This window comes from Orbicella franksi, chromosome 4 (assembly GCF_964199315.1).
Source record: "Orbicella franksi chromosome 4, jaOrbFran1.1, whole genome shotgun sequence".
Classification (NCBI taxonomy): domain Eukaryota; kingdom Metazoa; phylum Cnidaria; class Anthozoa; order Scleractinia; family Merulinidae; genus Orbicella; species Orbicella franksi.
In genome coordinates, this window is record NC_138148.1 from 12,048,771 (window position 1) to 12,067,249 (window position 18,479).

The window sequence follows — 18,479 nt, forward strand, 5'->3', positions numbered from 1 at the left end:
GAGCTCCAACTTCACAAAAGAGCTCCAACGATTCCACACTGCTACTAAAATAAACACTTTGTAGAATGGCAAGTCATGAATAGTGACCGAAACTATCTTTAATTTTAAACACGAATAGAGATTTAACTGAAAAAAAAAAAAACAAGAAAAACTATCCACCAGTTGTGTCTTCAATTTAAACGAGAACAAAGAAACTCTGGGTGCTTTGCATTCGACCAATAATTCCCAACTGAGTTCCCAGCAATTTTCAGTGGCGAATGCAGAACAGCATGTTCCAGGGTGGCCGGACAAAAGACATCACGTAGGCTTTATCGGAATGAAGTTCGGCTTCATTTATTTATGGGGTCGTTGTTATGCTCACGTTTATACATAGCATAGCATGATAAAATATTTATTAAAACTGACCCCTGTGTGCCTAGCCTTGGGAATGATTCCGGAATAGATGACATTACGTGGGCTTTTGTAAGGCTCTCAATCGGAATGATCTCTTCGTTTATTTATTTATTCATTGCGTCATGGTCATAGATGTACTTAGGGGGCAACTTACAATACACAACATAGCATGGTGAAAAGTTTTGTTAGCATCTATTGTAAAAAAAACTGACTCCTGAGTGCCTTGTGAGAAAAAAAGTGCCGATGTAAGCAACTGATTAGAGCCGTCTGCCACCAGGGGAATGATAAACAGTAATTCCGCTTTTATAATGTATTACCATTTTTCTAAAAGGATTGTATTCGAATTTGGAGTTCGTACCTTAACATTGTTCTAGCAACCCCCAGACCAAATTCAGATTTTCGTCGTGACTCAAACCTATAAACCTTTTAAAAATTTCAAGAAAAGATAGGTGCCAAAAGAGTGGTTTCACAAGTTCTTAAAGCCACGTCAATTTGCCCGGTGCCCGACCCTTAATGAAATCTCTGTGAAGGTTTATGACATAGCAAACTCAGAATATGTAATCGTGAATCCTAATTTCTTTGCGTATGCTTATCTCTAGCTTCTTGAGTGCTCTCCAAACTTCCCAAGTACATCACAGAGCATCATAACTCAATGCATGAATCAACTGTTAAAAGCGAATCTTGTATTTACTATGCCAATTAAGTTCCTGTTCACTGACTCAATTTTCGAACCTCGGGCGGTTTGGAAATATTCTACTCTATGTTCAGGTGTCATTTTGCACTTCCTCGATTCTTTCAATCTTCGGTAAGATAAGATGTAGCTCTTAATTATCCATACAAATTAGACTTATTCACCAAAAAATCAGACTTATTCACGAGTCAATCCCAAACGCAATTTAAACAGGGAGGAACTTGGGTCAAAAACTGAAGAATCTTAAGGAAGACACCTGGCCCAAGGTTTTATTTTTAAGAGTTCTCCCATTGAGACAGTCCGGAAATTTTTCGCGAATCGTAATTTTGTTTTCTCGTTTTGTTTTTTGTTTCTAATTTGTTCAATTTAAAAACTTAACAAAAACAGTTTACCCACAAGATCTAACACATGGAAGCCCGGATTTTTTTTTTTTAATAATAATTTTAATAATGGTATAAAGGACGAGACGATGAACGTTCCACAAAAGCTCCAACTTTATAAAAGAGCTCCAACGACACCACACTGCCTAAGATAACTAACATAATCACTTTGTGAATGGCAAGTCGTGAATAGTAACCGAAACTATCTTCAATTTCAAATACGGATAAAGATTAAATTGAAAAAAACAAGCCATGTACTATTTGTGTCTGCAATTTAAACAAGAACAAAGAAACTCCTGGTGCTTTCCTTTCGACCAAACATTCCCAACTGAGTTTCCAGCAATTGTCAGTGGCGAATGCAGAACAGCAGGGTGGCCGCACAAAAGACATAAAGTAGGCTTTAAGGTATCATGGCAGGTGGATTGACAGTGTTTGGAAATCGCGCTCTAACGCTGGCGCTTTGAAAGAAAAACACATCAACCTATATATTTTCTGAAAGCTTAATAATTATAGAATACAACCGTCTTTGAAATTTTCTAAAAAGTTATTGTCGCAGTGATATTGAAACAAATACCCAGAAACACTGCTTTACTTAAACTGGTTCCCTTCCGCGCGTGAATTATCGGAGCGGCGCGATTAACATCGCAAATGTTTTCTGACACATCACGTTCAAAAAGAGTGTCGGCGATTTTCCAGATGTCGTTTAGTTTTTTTTCTACACCCTCCTAAAGTTTGATATTTTCAATGCGGACGTTTCTCTCCACTTGAGAGGCCATAAGTTTGAAACGAAAGCGAAATTAAACAAAGCCCGACACACTTTTCGAAGGAGGTATCCTGGAACATACCGGCCGATTTTCAGCCAATTCCGTCGGAAGACGCCCGTAGACGAACTAAGAATGTTCATCCTTATACATGTATGCAGTTTTATTTTATCGAGAAAAAGACGAAAAACCTTTTATGAGATTGGTATGATTAGGTGGTAAAAATCCCCCACGCACTGACAGATGTCGGCACGGGTCAGTTTACCAAAACAATGGGTTATGACAACTTGAAATAAACAGACGACTACAATTCTGGCGCGGAAACTCGCAGTGAAATCGTCCGAGAAACGACAAACTACCAAGAGCTTTACACAGGTATGTATATAAACTGCCGTGATTTCTTTTACTTAAAAGATTTCGTCGGCGGCATTGGTATTATGTTGCTCTAGTTTAGGCTTCTTCGTTCTCTAGACATTTTTTGAAATCATGCCTCGTGAATCCAAAAAGAGGAAATCTCGAGGTCTACATCGTCTGCGTCTACATCTGCGCTTGTCTCTCTCTTTGTAAAAGTTTCGGAATAGCGTTCGTTCTCCAGCAATTTCGTACGACTACTTGTTGTATTTTGTCCTTCGGCTTAATTGGCGGGACTAGTGTCCTCGAGTTTCTCCAACCATCCTTCTTGGTTACAGTGCGACCCACGGTCGCTCAGAGCCAAACATCTTGTTTGACCCTGAACCTGTGGGTTCAACCAGATTTTCGCCTCTTCGGCTTCTTCGAAGACGAAAATGGGCAAGAAGTTTTCTTGCGTTCTCGTCCTGACATAAAGAAAATTTGACAAGAACGAAAGCTAACTGGCGATGAAACAACCAGATCGAGAACAGTTCGCGTGCACAAATGAAATATCACACCGCAATTCGCATGACATGTGACAACTGGCGGTGAATTTTAATTAGAGGTGTCAACTCACCGTAAGAGGTTAATTAGATTCAAAAATAGTTTTTCTCTTTATCTTAAAAAGTAAAAAAGCTTTTTTCTCCATTCTTTTTCAAAATATTTCTCTCAGTCTTCTCAATTTGAATAGCGAAAACAAGATTTTTCGCATTTTTCGTAAAAATCCACCTACCATGACACCTTAATAAAGCTATTTATCGGAATGAGGTCCAGCTTCATTTAGTTATGAATCATGGCTATATCCATATTTATACACAACATAGCATGATAAAATATTTATTAAAACTAATTCCGGAGTGCCTTACGAATGATACGTGTCGATGCAAGCGACTGATTGAAGCCGCCTGTCACCAGGAGAATGATAAACACAATTCCACTACCATTCATCAGGAAGGAAAAGCTGGCGCTTGTATCACATTAAAACATACTAATAATCAGCCCCAGGCCAAATGTGAATCAAATCTTCACACCTTTTAAAATTTGCAAGAAAGTACCACTGCAAAAACGATTTTGCAACGAATTAAAGTACTTCTGTTCCTTACCAATTAGGTTCCTATTCACTGACTCAATTTTTGTTACAGATGTCATTTGGCACTTCCTCGCTTCTTTCCATCGTTGGTAAGATTTTGATACAGATCTTAATTATCCAGACAAATAGCACTTATTCACCAACTAGAAAGTAGGCGAGTCAATCCAAAACGCAGATGCGTAAAATTAATTATTTTTCTTTTAAGAAAGATTTCCGTTAAAGACTGAAGCATCTGAAGGAAGACCCCCAGGTTTTATTTTTTAAAGTAAGCTCATTGAAAATAATCCAGCAATTTCTTACAAGGCATTCTCTTGTTGTACTGTTGTGTTTTTCATTTTCAATTTTTTCAGTTTCAAAACTTTATGAAAACAATTTACCCACGAGATCTTAAATTCGAAACCCCGACTGTTAGAGAGAAAACAATAATAATTTTAATTATTGAATAAGACGACGACACTCGACATTCAAGTAGACTTATTTATGAAACTATCACCTGCGCAAGTCCCATAAAAGCCCTAAGACTATTAGAGGTCGAACCATACAGCATTGTTTCACATCCTATCTTCGCTTTGCTGTTACCGTTCGCTGTCTCATAGACAAGCTACTCTCGACTGATGGATGATATAGTTCTTCTTAGAGATCTCGAGGAAATACATAGGTTTTCTTTAACCTATAGACAAGAGACAACAAACGTGAGAATAGGATGCACGGGCACAAGGACAAGACCTCCTTTTTCGAGGTTAAATGTGTGGAGACCACACGAGCAGGAGCCTGAGGCTTATGATGTGAGGGTTGATCTGATTGACGCCATTGTTGAAGGCAAGTTTTGCCCTATTTTTTTTAAGAAAGATATCTCCGTATGAATAGCAATGGAAGTTTCAAAGTTCTTACTGTGATTGCTTCGTCTAGGTAGTGTCAGTGCTTTCCTATTGCCGAACGACATACAGGAACCTGAGCTCTGGCAGTTGGAGCCAGAAACACCAGTTCCACAAGAACTAGTATTTACACTAACACCTGAAACAAGGGAAGTCAAAATCAGACCACGTTTTAGAGCAACCACTCCTCAGCAGTTTCGAAAGGTATGTCTAACTGATGAACTATATCGCACGAATGTAGATATCGCGTTTCTTGTATGCAAACTGTATCGTCTGATTGTTTTTATTTCCCACTGAACTGAAAAAAAAAAGCTAAGACCGATTTCCAAATCTATATTCCTCTTAATAAAAGCTAACAAACACACACAAAAAAGATGAACAAAACAAAGCAAAATATTTCATATCAAACCACTGGGGTCTCCTTTCGTATAATGCAACAGAAACAACTTTCACGTTTGGAATTTTTATCTACAATCTTCATTTAACAACACTTGACACTGACATACTCGTTTACGGACGCAGATCGGGTACCGAGATTAATCCCCCCCCCCCTCCCCCCAGAACGAGATGTCTTACAATCTTGATATGAAGATACAATTGTTAGTTCTGATGCACTACCTTCGCCGATAAAATGCGATTACATGGAATACATTTACGCACAGGCGTCGATTCCTGATAAAAGCGAATAAGACTACACATGAAAACGTTCTGTCATCCCGTGACAAAATAGCCACACTCGTTAGACTGCTCTGAATGTCTTTAATATATTTACATCTCTATGGTACAATTGATTTATCCAACAAATCATTTTTCCTTTACTTGTTCCTCCTCTTATTTTAGATGTTAGGATGCCTTCATTGGATCAAGGCTACGCCCAACTAGGAAGATGTGATGGCAACGAAGTAGCGTTGGTGACCTTTTCCCCAAACATTGCTGTTCATTACACAACACTAACCAATTTGTAATGCCCTCAGCTTTTACTAGTTAAGATGTTAATAGAATCACGGAAGTCATTGGAAGAAATAAGAGTTGAGAGATTTATTTCTCTAATCGAACAATAACAAGCTGTAAGATTTAGTGATAGAACAACACAAATTATTGTAACTATAACTTAAAAATTTTTCGTGTTTATCTGTAATTGTAACTGCATGTAGGAAATCTAACAATCGAGAATGGATGACATAAATGTTCTACAAGTAATGATGTTTTCTGTATTGAACTACTCAGTAAATTCTGACTTCTGGATTTTTCTACCCTTTGACGTAACATTTAAATTTTTCCCCTTCTAAGTTACTATCTCTTTTCTTCCATTCCAGAATTTCTAGCAATTGGGCGGGCACGAGCCAAAAAGAAGGCAAAACTCGATTTCTTTTAAAACAATTCGATCATTATATAATCACCTCTATCGTTGTCTTGTGTAATGAGAATGACTCGACCTACGTCGATCGAGTTTATCGTCAAAACCTGTGTCGACCTTCATTCCTTCGGCTTTAGAGCAAACTCGTGACCGATGCTGTTGGTACCAATATTTGCTCACAAATAAATAAATCTTGATTTTCCAATAACATTGTCATGGTACTTGGAACCAATGCATCCCCAGACACCGCAAGTTCTTACTTTCATATGTTAAGGCTCCTTTTCGTGCATAAGATGGGTCATTAAAACAATTCTTCGTTTTTGTTGAATTTTTAGGTCATTTTTGGAACAAACCAGAATTTCTTGCAAACTTAACGTTATTGTTATCATTGTTAGCTCGTCGGTCATCTTGCGAAGCAACAAAGCATTGTCATAAATATGTATTTGATTGGGCGTTTCAAATGGGGCGTAAAATATCCTTGGGAACAGCTGGAGACCAGCTACTCAAAATAGAACAGTAGAAAAGAAAATTGATTCACAAGCTTAGTATGGGAGGTCATGGACATCTTCTTTTTTTTCCTTTTCGGCTCAAATTAAATGAAAATCAAATTGGGCGCAAATCCGATTTTCAAACCAAAAAGGAATTTAGTTGTCATTTTTGTTGTCCAGCGTCACACACGATGCCAGTATTTTACGCGAAGAAAATGTCAGATATTTTTTGCCAATAGCTATTGCAAATAACAATAAAAAATTCTCAGAATTGACCATCAGTCAACCAGGAAAGGACAGCGGAACGGACCCTGGATGTCTCAAGCCGTTAAAGAACATTTTCATTGTTAATGATCCTCTTTCGAGGCTTGGTCTGAGCTTCCACTAACGATACTACATTTAGGAAATAACACACTGGCTGTGGGTAAAATTTGGGTGGCAGGGAAGGACGACTAGGGAGTGGGGGCCCAGGAAGGGGGCCCTCCTGGGGGAGTACAGATCGGGTGGTACCGGGGGTAGCCACCCTGGAATAAAAGTTCCAGACCTGCCTCCAGGGGTGAGGCCCATATCCCACAGTCCCGGGGGACTGAGGGAACCAGGATGGGGAGCCCCTCCTGGGGGGAGTACAGATCAGGTGGTACCGGGGGTAGTCACCTTGGAATAGGTAATTTCTCCGGACCTGTCTCCAGTGGGCTAGAGCCTTACTGTGGGGTAAAGTGCAGCTAATGGGTGCACTTCCCTGCCACGAATTGGGGAACTTGTTTAACTGAGGGACGCAATTCCCCCACAGTAAGATAAAGTGTGGGCAGGACTCTTGAGCAAAGGTCAGAAACCATGTTCATAAAATAAGATTACTTACAAGGTAAAGATAAGGAATGAGAGCTTCTGTGGCTTACTAACAGTTTAGGTACAGTTAAAATAGTAGATTGTGGAGTTTGGATATATCGTTCGTAGCAGTCTGTGCTCCACCGTCCTAGGACTTTAATTAGCCATGCAGGGATGCCTGCTGCGGCTGTAGATGTGGCGGCCCCGATGCGGAAGCTGTGGGCGTAGAAGTTGTTGGACGGGAAGCCGCATTGCTGTAGAATAAACCGGAGCTCCTTGGTGAGGCATGAGCGGGTTGGCCATGAGCCAGATTGAGAGAACGTAAATAAAGGAAGGCTTGCTGGAGGCTGGGCTTGGAGGATGTAGTCTTTCATCGCCATCGCAGAACAGATGGGTGAGGTGGACTTTGCTATGGTGAGGGTGCATCCTTGGCGGAAGGGGTCGGTTTTGGATTGTTTTATCCTAACCCGCATAAGGGATTGCAAATAACAATAAAAAATTCGCAGAATTGACCATCAGTCAACCAGGAAAGGACAGCGGAACGGACCCTGGATGTCTCAAGCCGTTAAAGAACATTTTCATTGTTAAAGTAAACGCGGCTTAATTATTTTGTACCATTCTATCAAAAATTTATCTGGGTACAATTTTACCTGGTATGTTATTTTTTGCGGAACTTCCAAACCTGGAATTTTCTAATTTTCGTCAGCAAAATGCAACTTTCCTGAAGTTCTGAAATTTTTATGGCATTTGTATTGATTTTGATTACTTGGACACATTTCAATGGTTTACGGACATGAGTTTGGAGAAATTAAGGAATCCAAGATGGCGGCAGTTTGGACAGCATTGTGTAATTGTCAATTTCCGTGATGCTATATTCCCATGTTGCTTATGCCAAGGAGGACGTTTTTGGACGTACTATGCACCCTCTAAGCTTCGTTATTATTGCGTAAACATTCTGGAAATTACGAGGGGGAGGCCGCATCCCCCGTTGGCCATAAATGATCAAACTACTTAATTTATGATACGGTCAGCCATCGCTATATATAGGATTCATTGAATAATTACGATTCTAATTTCGTTCTTTTAAAGTTTGTTGAAAATCCACGAACTTGTTTGATTCCACGAAATTGAAAAAAAAAACAAAAACAAAAACAAAAAACAAAAAAAAAACCGTTCTCCAAATATCTAGGTATTTGGCTTTCAGAAAATTATTATAAGAAAGAAGCATGCCAGAGAATATTTATGAGAGTAAAATTCCGATAAACAACAGCCAAAATGTTGTGACACTGAAGCAGAACATGACCGAGCTTGAACTCGACGGAACACTGATACTGTTTGAGGGCGTTGAAGTCCAGGAAAGAGTGGACCTGTTTGAGCTCTGAAGACAAGCATCATACTGATCAAAATCAATCTCTGTAATGCCGCAAAGTTGCCCATTTTTACATTCCACATCACCGTGCTCGCCTCCAGTACTCACAGAATTGAACAAGTAGTATTTGCGAACGGTAGAGCTCGCTTGAGGTTTAAAAGCCTGCACCAAATCGTAAAGAGACTGCGGACTCACATCTGGTATATTGAAGTTCTCAGTGGTTTTGTCTTCCAATAGCCAATCAGGTTTGTCCATCAAGTTGGCTTGCGTCAGGTTCAAAAAATATTGCCAAAACGGCAAAAAGCAAAAAATGCTGAATAACGATGAATGAGGATACACAACTTTTTAATGCTTTAACTCCTGGAGAGGACTGCAGCTAGATTTGAGAATTCATGCTTACTTGGAGTTCGCTTATCAGCGGTTTATTAAGGTTGCAGAAGAGCAGGAACATTTATCGGCAGGTTTAAATTAAGCTCCATCAGTTCACCTGACGGTCCTTCCATTCACCTATTCACCCAGCCTTTCCTTCACTATTTTGGAAGTTCGGTTACTCAGTCATAAATTCAGTCACCAAACTCATTAAAAATACTTCCACTTTTCTTATTAGCAAGCTCGACGTTTCTAAAGGAACAAGACCTCATACCTTGACATGTGTAGTATTCCTGTCTTACAGACGGACACCAGAATTGTTGTAACCAGCTCTGCCAACTGTCGGCAGTACTGTTTTCCAACGCGTTACGGCTGGACACAGGAAAAGAGAACTTCGTGGAATTCCTACGGAATAGATACAAATCAAATATATTAATCCTCGGACATAAACGCAAACCCATGCCTCCATCGTGCATGGTACAAGCACTAAATAGATATCCCTCGGCCTGCTCTACAAGATTACATATTTTCGATGGTAGTAATACCACGTGACGTCATTAAGTCGGCCATCTTGAATACTAGATACGCCGCTAACCAAAACCTCTGCAAATCACGAGTCAGAACAAACACCAGGAAACAAACCATATCCTACATGGCTTCCGCCTTTTGGCATAATATTCCTTCTTATTTGAACAATCTTAATGCGTACCAATTTTCTAAACAAATTAAGCTATATCTGTTCTCTGAACAACTCCAAACTAACATGAAGTAACTAACATTATGGACATTCAGTTCCTTCGAATATCCACTGCTGATATAGTCCGGTCTGTCTCCCTGTTTTTGCACTTTATTTACTTGCCTCTTTCATTCCCTTGGTCTTATTTTGTTTTGCACTTAAAAGGCAGGGGAATAACTCGAAAACCGCACGGTTAATTTATCCCCCTGGCTCGACTTTACATAGCGTTTCCCTAAAGTTATTGTAATTTTCTTCGCAAATGTGTATTAAGTGTCAAGAGTAAATAAGGCATTGTTGTTGTTGTTGTTGCCATCTTGGATTTCGCTATTTCCCACATCTAAGAATGTACTAGAATGCAAAGCGTTAGTAATTTTGCGGGATGACAGGGGAAATTATCGTTGGCATCAACCCCCTTCCCCTCCTTGTAAGACATCTAGCCTCCCCTCCTCCCCTCTCCTCTAGTATGTCGAAGGTTTGAAATTTTTCTTTTGATAGTGACGGGCTGTCCCAGTTTCCAAGGGATGAAAATTTCCAACCGTGATGAAAATTTTCCCATGTGAACACTCCAGCCCGGGTAACGAGCGCGAAACGTTTTTCACAAAATAGCTTCGCTTTCGCAACAGTAGCGGCCAAAATGGCATAATTTGTGCGCTGTATGTATTTTCACTTAAGAAGTATGTAAATAAACTTCATTAGTAAAGTAAGAGTCAACAAAGCTACAGTTGTCGCAAAGGATACAACTTTTTATGTCACCATTTTGGTTTTGTTTCTTGAATTTCATCCCGGTCGACTGGGCTGAAATTTCCTCTGACTGACATTACAATTTGTCCCGGTTACCGGGCTCATCTGAAGAGGCCCTTACAATTGAAATTTCAGTTGTTTTGAATGTTGTCATCAGATCCCTTTCAATCGCAACGCACACAAAGACAAAAGGTGCTAATAAGGCACAGTAATTCAGCGTTACCCCTTATATCTTGCGGTATAAACCTACAGGGGAAGGAAATGCTCAATGATTTATCGAATTTCGTCATAACAGCACGGAGAACGAGACAGGTAACACAAAGTGTACTGTCCCTAAGTGCAAGATGCTCTAATCACAAGATGCTTTCCTCTTGGCGCGAGAAGTGTGTGTTTGTTATTATTATTATATTGTTATTTTTTACCAGATACATGTAAGATTCAAGTTTGTATGGAAAAGTGCTCAATAAAGTTTGCTTAAAATTTAAAAAAAAAATTATTATTATTATTATTATTATTATTTTATTTTATTTTATTTTATTTTAACAAGAGATGAGTTTTTAAAATAGATTAAATTTACAGAAGTTTTATTTTACCGCCCAAATCTTAATCTCGACAAGAAGAATAAAAAAAATGTCTCTGCTAATTGCTTTTGAGTTCCATGTAGACAGTTGAATAGTAACTGTTCATGTTCCAGCTGTTTTTGTTGATGGAAGGAACCGATTTTTCCTCTTGCGACATGAAACAAAGGAACAAAAAAGTTGAATGTAATAGCGGAAAAAAATGCATACTAAAATCACGTGCGTGTATATTGTCGAGACCACGGAGAGTTTCCAAAAAAATAAGCAAGAAAATGAGTGAGTTTGTTTTAAACATTAACAAGAGCATTTTTTTTCTCTTGATATTAAACATGTAATAGGTTTATAATAATTTTGTCTATCACTTTTTTGCTTGTCGAAACAAAAAAAATAAAGTGAATACTGTTCGTTCAAATCTATACATAAAACACCGGGTGCCTCGGTTTTACTTAAACGTGCGGTACTGAAGCAGATGTAACGCAAATGGACTTTCTTGTTTTCAATAAAGAAAATCTTTAGAGAAGGTTTTCTCGTAAGCTAAATTGTCAGGTTATCTTGTACAGATATGAAAGAACAACAATTCCTTAAACTTATATTTTTGCGTTAACAGGATGTGTAGCTTATCTCAATGACATAAAGCGTGGGCCCTATCACACCAAACATGCGGGAACTACACCAAACACTGGTACTTATACATTCTCGTTTCCAAAGGCCGCGCTCCTTTTGGTCAGCACCAAGAATCGCGAACTCTGGGCTGGTCCAGCACCGGGAAATTGCGATTCACGGACGTTCCTCAAATCTGACAGATCTGATTGGCTGAGAATACGAAACGAAAACTCTGCGCATGCTCAGAAAATCGGCTCGGACCAGAGGTCGCGATTCTTGTTGCTGACCAAAACGAGCGCGGCCTCTGGAAACGAGAATGTAAGTACCAGTGTTTGGTGAAGTTCTTGTATGTTTGGAAGAAGAATATATCCGGTCCGTACTGCGTACTCTCTCGAGTTTGTCTACGTTTTTGTTTTGTCTCATGTAAAATGACACAAAATGTAACCTTTCGCAGCTACTTACACGACGTAAATTCAAAGTTTCCAGTCAACTCTCATGATGGCTGCGAAGCTTTATGCTTCTTTCTCTCTGATATCACGAGATGAAACAATTTCGGAGCTGTAAAAATCAATCTGTTAGGAAAAGAATTTTGAATGCCTCAAAGATAAGGCAATCGGTCCGAAACGAATAACATCAATTCGCATTCCATCGAGTGAGACCCGCAAACTTTGGAATACTGTAACATACCGACTGTAAGCCCTGGGCTCCTTTAACTTCGTAAGGGGTTTTGGGATAGGCTTATAAACAGAGGGGCTTATATCCGAGGGGGCTTATAAGCAGAATGAAAAAAATATGTTTTGAAATGAGCTACAGCTTTGCTGTTCGAAATTCGACTTTTATAAACTGGTTTTTAAGTCATCTCATATACGTATTGTGAATACCTTTCAGTCCCGCTGGCTGGGGAGAGAATATTAATTGAAATATTATCTTAATGCCTAATATTAAAATTAACTTTTCCAGACGAAAAATACAATCAGTATCATTTATTTTCAGTTTGAAATCTCAATGAGTGTAATTAGTTCTCCAAATACGTGCAAGCTTAAAAGAACTCAAGTAATTAATAATCGAATTCCTTCTTGTTTGTGCGTCAATGGAGAAAACGAGTTACAATTACTCCGTTATTTATGACTTCTTTGTCTTCTCTTGCTCTTATGAGGACTCGTTACGGCGGACTGGCATTTCTTGGTCGTCAGTGGACGAACTGCCAGACGATGGCCCATAAGAGCGACCGGCAAGAGCGAATATTTTCTTGTACTCTGCTCGGAAAGTGTTATTCATGACACCATAGATGACGGGGTTGATGGCACTACTCAAGAACCACAGGCAAGTGGCGAAGATGAACACCTGAAACGAGACAAGAAAAATTATTTTAAGTTATAATCCAATCAGGTTAAGCAAGGAATCAATCGAGTCGTCGTATAAATTCGCTTTCACTTTCGCTTTAATTACGTCATTATCATTGGCTGAGATAGGTCTAGTAGATCACTTTTGATATATTCAGCTTGGCAGCGAGGCCTAGAGGACACAAACAAAGGAAATTGAATCACCATGTTAATTCATTTCTTTTGTTTGTGTCCTCTACGCCTTACCACCAAGCTGAATTTTAATTTGCCGAAAGTGGCCTATTTATCGTTTAGCAATTTGGAGAGAATACTAAAACATCACTCGAAGTGTAAATCCTAAATTGCAAGTCTCGCATTGATATAAATACTTATACTCCTATGATTACTTATAAAGATCTCATTTTTTTAACACAATGAGGGTCGTAATTCTAACAAACCTATAACCTTTCGTGGTCATATAACATGTTAATGTACGTATAAAATTGATAAGAAGCCATATGCATGCAATTAAAAAAAGTTTAAAACCCTGCTTCCATTTGCAAAGTATTTAAACGAAAGAATATGCTCTTTTTCTTCCATTTAAGAAGACTGTATCTCTGAGTTTCAAATAATTGAAAAACAATTAACTGAACTCCAGATCAAGCTGTTGATTCCAGTTTTCCTATCCGGTTAGCGAGTGACAGGATGATATCGTGCAGCGAAGGACAATTTCACTGTAAAGATTATTTAATTGCATACGATTGTACTCGTTGAGAAAAGACAGTAAGGAGTGATTACAGCTACCGTGTGGCACGGAACTAATTTTTGCGATTTCAGCAGTTTTGTCCACGACCCACATAAAAAGTTCTCGCAAAAATAAACTTCCCGCAAAATTTTACTACGCTGGGAAAATTATACATGCAAACCTCTCATGTAGAATCTTGTTGATGTCATTTAGTTAAAACGTCGCTTAAATGAAAAGATGAAATTCCCCCGGTCCACTACAGGTCTGGCTGCTAAAAGTTTACAGAAAAAGGTCGTCTGAAGGTACTATCAGCCACACTGGGGCAAGACATAATTGTAACAGAGTGACTGATTACCGGGTAATGTAATACAAAATATATACATTAAAAAAACAAAAAAACAAAAAAACAAAAAAAACAAAACATTTCTTTTTTGCATTTTTAAATAAACGCGACTTTCTGAAAATTGCAAAAATTAATTTCCAGCTAGGACATTTAGTCTTTTACAATCATTACAAAAATTAGTTTTCGCAAGATAATCATAATAATGATAAAAACAATAATCGCCAATCCGTAAAATTATGCTCCCGCAAAAAAACCGTGCTACACGGTAGGTAATAATCTGCAATGGAACAAGCGCAGGAATGGGAAATACGGAACTTCCTTCCTCGCTCATCCACTGACATGCGCCCAGAATAAAACCGCGATTGATCGTAGGTCTATTACATTTGAAATCTCGTCGTAATCCGAGCAGAAGAAATTTCTTTGATATTACTAGCTAAGATCGGTCAGAAAGGAACTTAAATCACTGATAATTTTTATTGCTATTTTTGTATTTGTTCAAATAAAACAGTTGGTTTATGATTAGAGCAAGGACAGTAAAGAACTCTCTCCAAATGTTTGACGGATTTTGAATTGTGTTACTTGTTTTCTTCTTTCTAGTTTCTCTTTCTTTAAACGTTCGCGTTTTTGAGTGCGAAGATGTAATTAAATATTCGAATGCACCAGTAAAATTATTAGATGAGAGGAGCGTATGCTGTTGCTGTTTTTTCTTCGATGCCCAAATCAGAGCGAAATTTTCTTACCTGGCGAGGAAGAAGAAGTGGATTGATTTTGTCCATTGTGTCCATGACCTCTGATGGGATCCAGCAGATAGTAAAAGCTAAGACGATGGATGCCACCGCCTTAGCCACGGACACTTCCTCAGTGTGGTTACCGCCCTGAACGCTCGCTTGGTTCAGAGTTGGAGCAACAGCTGCAGCGTGATGTTCCACAGCGCGAAAAACCTTCCAGTAGCAGATCACAATCACCGCGTAGGAGAAGACGAAGGAGCCATAGAGCCAAGCGTTGAACGAGTAGATGGCAGCGGGCTTCATCATTCGCCTCCAGCACAGCAAGTACCCCGGGCAGAAGAAGAAGTCATCTAAAGACAGAAGATTGGGGAGGCCGTTGATGATCAGCGCTACGGCCCAGGTGGCGGCGATGAAGAGCAGAGTGTACTTCTTCGTGAACATCTTCTTATAGAGGTTCCGCTTCTTGACACACAGGTACCGATTGAAAGCGGTCAGAGCCATGAGGTAGACCGACACTTGGGCCAGCACGGCCATTGCAAAAGCGTGGGCTTTGCAGACGGTGTCGCTGAAGCGCCTTTTACTGTGGATAGCGGCGTCGACAGTCAGCGGCATGACGCTAGCAGCGGCTAACAGGTCTGTTAAAGCCAGTGCGACAATCAGCATAGTGGTAGAAGTACGAAGCCGGGGATTGCGGTAAACGATGAAGCAAAGGATAGCATTTCCCGCTAGTGCGGCCACGTTGATGATTAAAAGGACCGTGGACTCGATCACAGCTGTTGGTTTACTTCTAGCCTCGAGTTGTTCTTGCAAAAGACCCAGCACATCGACGCTGGCGTCTCCGGGGTCAATGTTGTTCATGATTCAAACATCTAAAGTGATCGAAGTGAACTTCAAGACGATCAAGTGCGATTTCAGAAAATCGTTCGTCTTTACCAACTCGCTTTTTCGCCAAACTGCGAATAGGCCAAAAAGAATCCTTGCTCTTGTTTACGTTAAGAGCAGAACCGGTGATGATCAGTGCTCATTTGTGTAGTTTTTGTAAAACACTAAGAAAAGGTCGGATTTCCCACCTCTCCGCACTTCCGTACATACACGTCTTAAAGAAAAAAATCCGACGACATTCAAATTTAAAATATTGTATAATCAGATTTTTGTTGTAGAGTACGTAAACGGCCAACCTATTATCAGACAAAATGCGTTTCCATTCCTTCAGCTGCCATTCTCAGAGACTATCACTTTCTTTGCCATGCCTTAACTATATGTATCCTGCTTCTTACTTATGTCGACGAACTTACTTTATGTGAAAAAGAGTAAATAAACAAATTCAAAACGAGAATATACATGTATTTAGTACGTTTTACACGCAGACTACCAACACCTGCATCGACTACGTCAAATTTCATTGATAGCGGCTAGCTTAATTAAGGCTTATATCTGATGAAGTAAGCATTTGGGGTTATTCCGGTGCGATTTTGCCAAACAATGTGCATGTGATGTTAACAAAAAGTTGTGTTCTTTGTTTTGTTACTCAGTATTCGTAAAGATTATTAGCTCTTCAAAATTTGAATGGTCTCATTAGACGGTTTCGAGGAAATGAAACGAGCAATAACAGCCTCCACTTTCATATTTACAAAAAAAATTCTCACAACGCGGCTCATGCTCTTAGTCTCATTTCTTGAATTTCGGGGCATCTGACCGCTTCACTCACCTTGGTTTATTTAGGCTTCTGTCATCAGTGGTATGATGTGTTTAAAACTTTGTCGAACCAAAAAGGTTGCTAAAATCATTTAAAATCAAGAAAACTTGCTCGTCTAAATTACATCTTCTTAGCGCTCCGATCGTATGCTTGGAAAACAAAATAGTTTTCTTTGGCAAAAAACGAGAATATTTTCCAAAAACAAGGTGGCTGCACCTTTCTTCTTCATCAAACAGACATGCGATCATGCAACTCATGAAATCGCTAAATATAAGGCAAAAAATATTTTGTTTACTCTCAAGAAATTACATACATGAAAGTCATTATATTCGTCTTGAAGCTTATTGAAAAGTCTAGAACGGTAAATATGAATGATTCTGTGGGATTCTTATTTTCGACTTGACATATAACAGGCTCTTTATCCTTTTATTCCGCATTCTTAATTTGCATGAAACAATAGACCATCTCCGACTTGGGCCTCTGTTTCAAAACGAGTGCTCGTGCAAAAACTTAAAAATCAAAATGACTTTGAATTGCACGAAAATGATCCTGTAAGGGGAAAAGAATCCTCTTATGAATTACACTGCGGAAGCAAAATGCGACTCGGTAGTGGCCTGTTCGATTCGTAGACCTGTCGAAAGCTTGCGCATAGACGTATGGTAAAGTTGTACAACGTAAGTTTTCGGGAATCCCCATTTTCTCGGACGTCTTGTACAAAGCTCATTTTGTAGTGGTACTATGACGGAAATCGCATCTTTCCTATCTAAGTCATTTTAAAACATAAACATGTAGTCTGTATGAGAAGAAAAACGCCGTTTACTATTTTCAAAATCTCTTTTCGGTCCAGAGATATTCAAATTTTCAGATATACAAATAAGTTAAGTGATGACGTCATGCACTCAACCAAATTTTGATCAAATATGATAAAAAAAGATATCTCAACCAATTTGCATCAGAAATGTTTGATTCTTAACAGTAAGATTCTACTTAATGTGCTCCACAATACGAGCTTAACAGTTTTGTTCATATGGCAACAAATTGGGTTCCAGACCTCCCCAATATTAAAGGCTTTTCTGGCCACCTTTGGCGTTCCATTTTGATATTTGTTAATGGTGTCTCATATGTATGATCCAGCAAGCATATAAATATGTTAGCCCGAGTTTGTGGTCTCGTTTAACTTTTCTCGGGCTGAAAATCACTAACATATTGAAATCAAGTGCGTGTGGACTGGAAAAGAGTGAGTTGCCATGGGAACAGAATATTTTTGTTATAGCCGTAGGTACGTTTCCTGTAGGACTATTAGCCTACCAAGTTTCAATGGTCTGCGCTGCAAATTGGCCAAGATAGCTCTACTTATATGCTTGATATAATACTGAGTTGAGTGTATGACGTCATCAGTTTTCTCATTTGCATATTTTACACACTTTTTAAACTTAAATATCTCCGGAACTAATGCAGATATTTGCAAACGGTAATCGGCGTTTTTATTCTTTCATGGAATTCTATGTGATACACCTAAAAAAGATCAAGGGGTAAAAATTTGATCATAGTACCACTGTAACATAGCGCGAGAGTGTCCGAGTCTGCTGGGCAAATATTGAAGGTACGAGTCGTGCACTGCGAGGGCGGTACAATAAAAACCGACAATCGTTTTGTTTACTAATCTCACTGCACTCAATGCTCAGGGCGATGTTCTCCCGGTATACTGAATAACGGGTGAATACTTAATGTTATAACAATATATCAAACGTATAACGCCAGAAAGTTTTCCCGGTTCAATATTCTCATAAATATTGTGCCGGTGACATGACATTCTGATTGGCTGATTTCAGTTTTTAGCCCTGCTATTATTTCTTACTTTTGTTGTCGTAGAAAATTTGAAAGCTGTCACAGCGTTGATGAGCTATAAAATGGCCAGTAATTAGGTCAGCATGTTACAGGTTCTCCTCCGCAGAGGATCAAAGGTGTTCCTGGGGGTTGGGAAAATCCCCTGAGCAAT

At 39.1% G+C, this 18,479-nt stretch overlaps 2 protein-coding genes and 1 pseudogene across 3 annotated transcripts in view; 1 reads left to right on the forward strand and 2 right to left on the reverse strand.

Moving 5' to 3' along the window:
* Window positions 1-18,479, forward strand: part of LOC145484635 (uncharacterized) — a 198,198-nt pseudogene that overhangs the window by 92,117 nt on the left and 87,602 nt on the right. The window lies entirely within an intron of this gene.
* LOC145484615 (uncharacterized) overlaps window positions 1-18,479 on the reverse strand; it is an 86,852-nt gene that overhangs the window by 19,794 nt on the left and 48,579 nt on the right. The window lies entirely within an intron of this gene.
* LOC145485305 (melatonin receptor type 1B-like) lies at window positions 12,544-15,988 on the reverse strand. The gene is made up of 2 exons (XM_081463990.1): window positions 14,797-15,988; window positions 12,544-12,990 (listed from the first exon to the last, which is right to left on the reverse strand). Exons 1-2 carry the CDS (start codon window positions 15,640-15,642, stop codon window positions 12,796-12,798), a joined length of 1,041 nt encoding a protein of 346 aa, XP_081320116.1. The 5' UTR covers window positions 15,643-15,988; the 3' UTR covers window positions 12,544-12,795.

What these genes read in the sequence shown, in the direction of transcription:
- LOC145485305 (XM_081463990.1), bottom strand. Translation starts at nt 15,642, where the DNA reads ATGAACAACATTGACCCCGGAGACGCCAGCGTCGATGTGCTGGGTCTT. An exon ending in CACTTCTTCTTCCTCGCCAG is followed by an intron (nt 12,991 to 14,796) that starts GTAAGAAAATTT and finishes GTCTCGTTTCAG; the next exon opens with GTGTTCATCTTCGCCACTTG.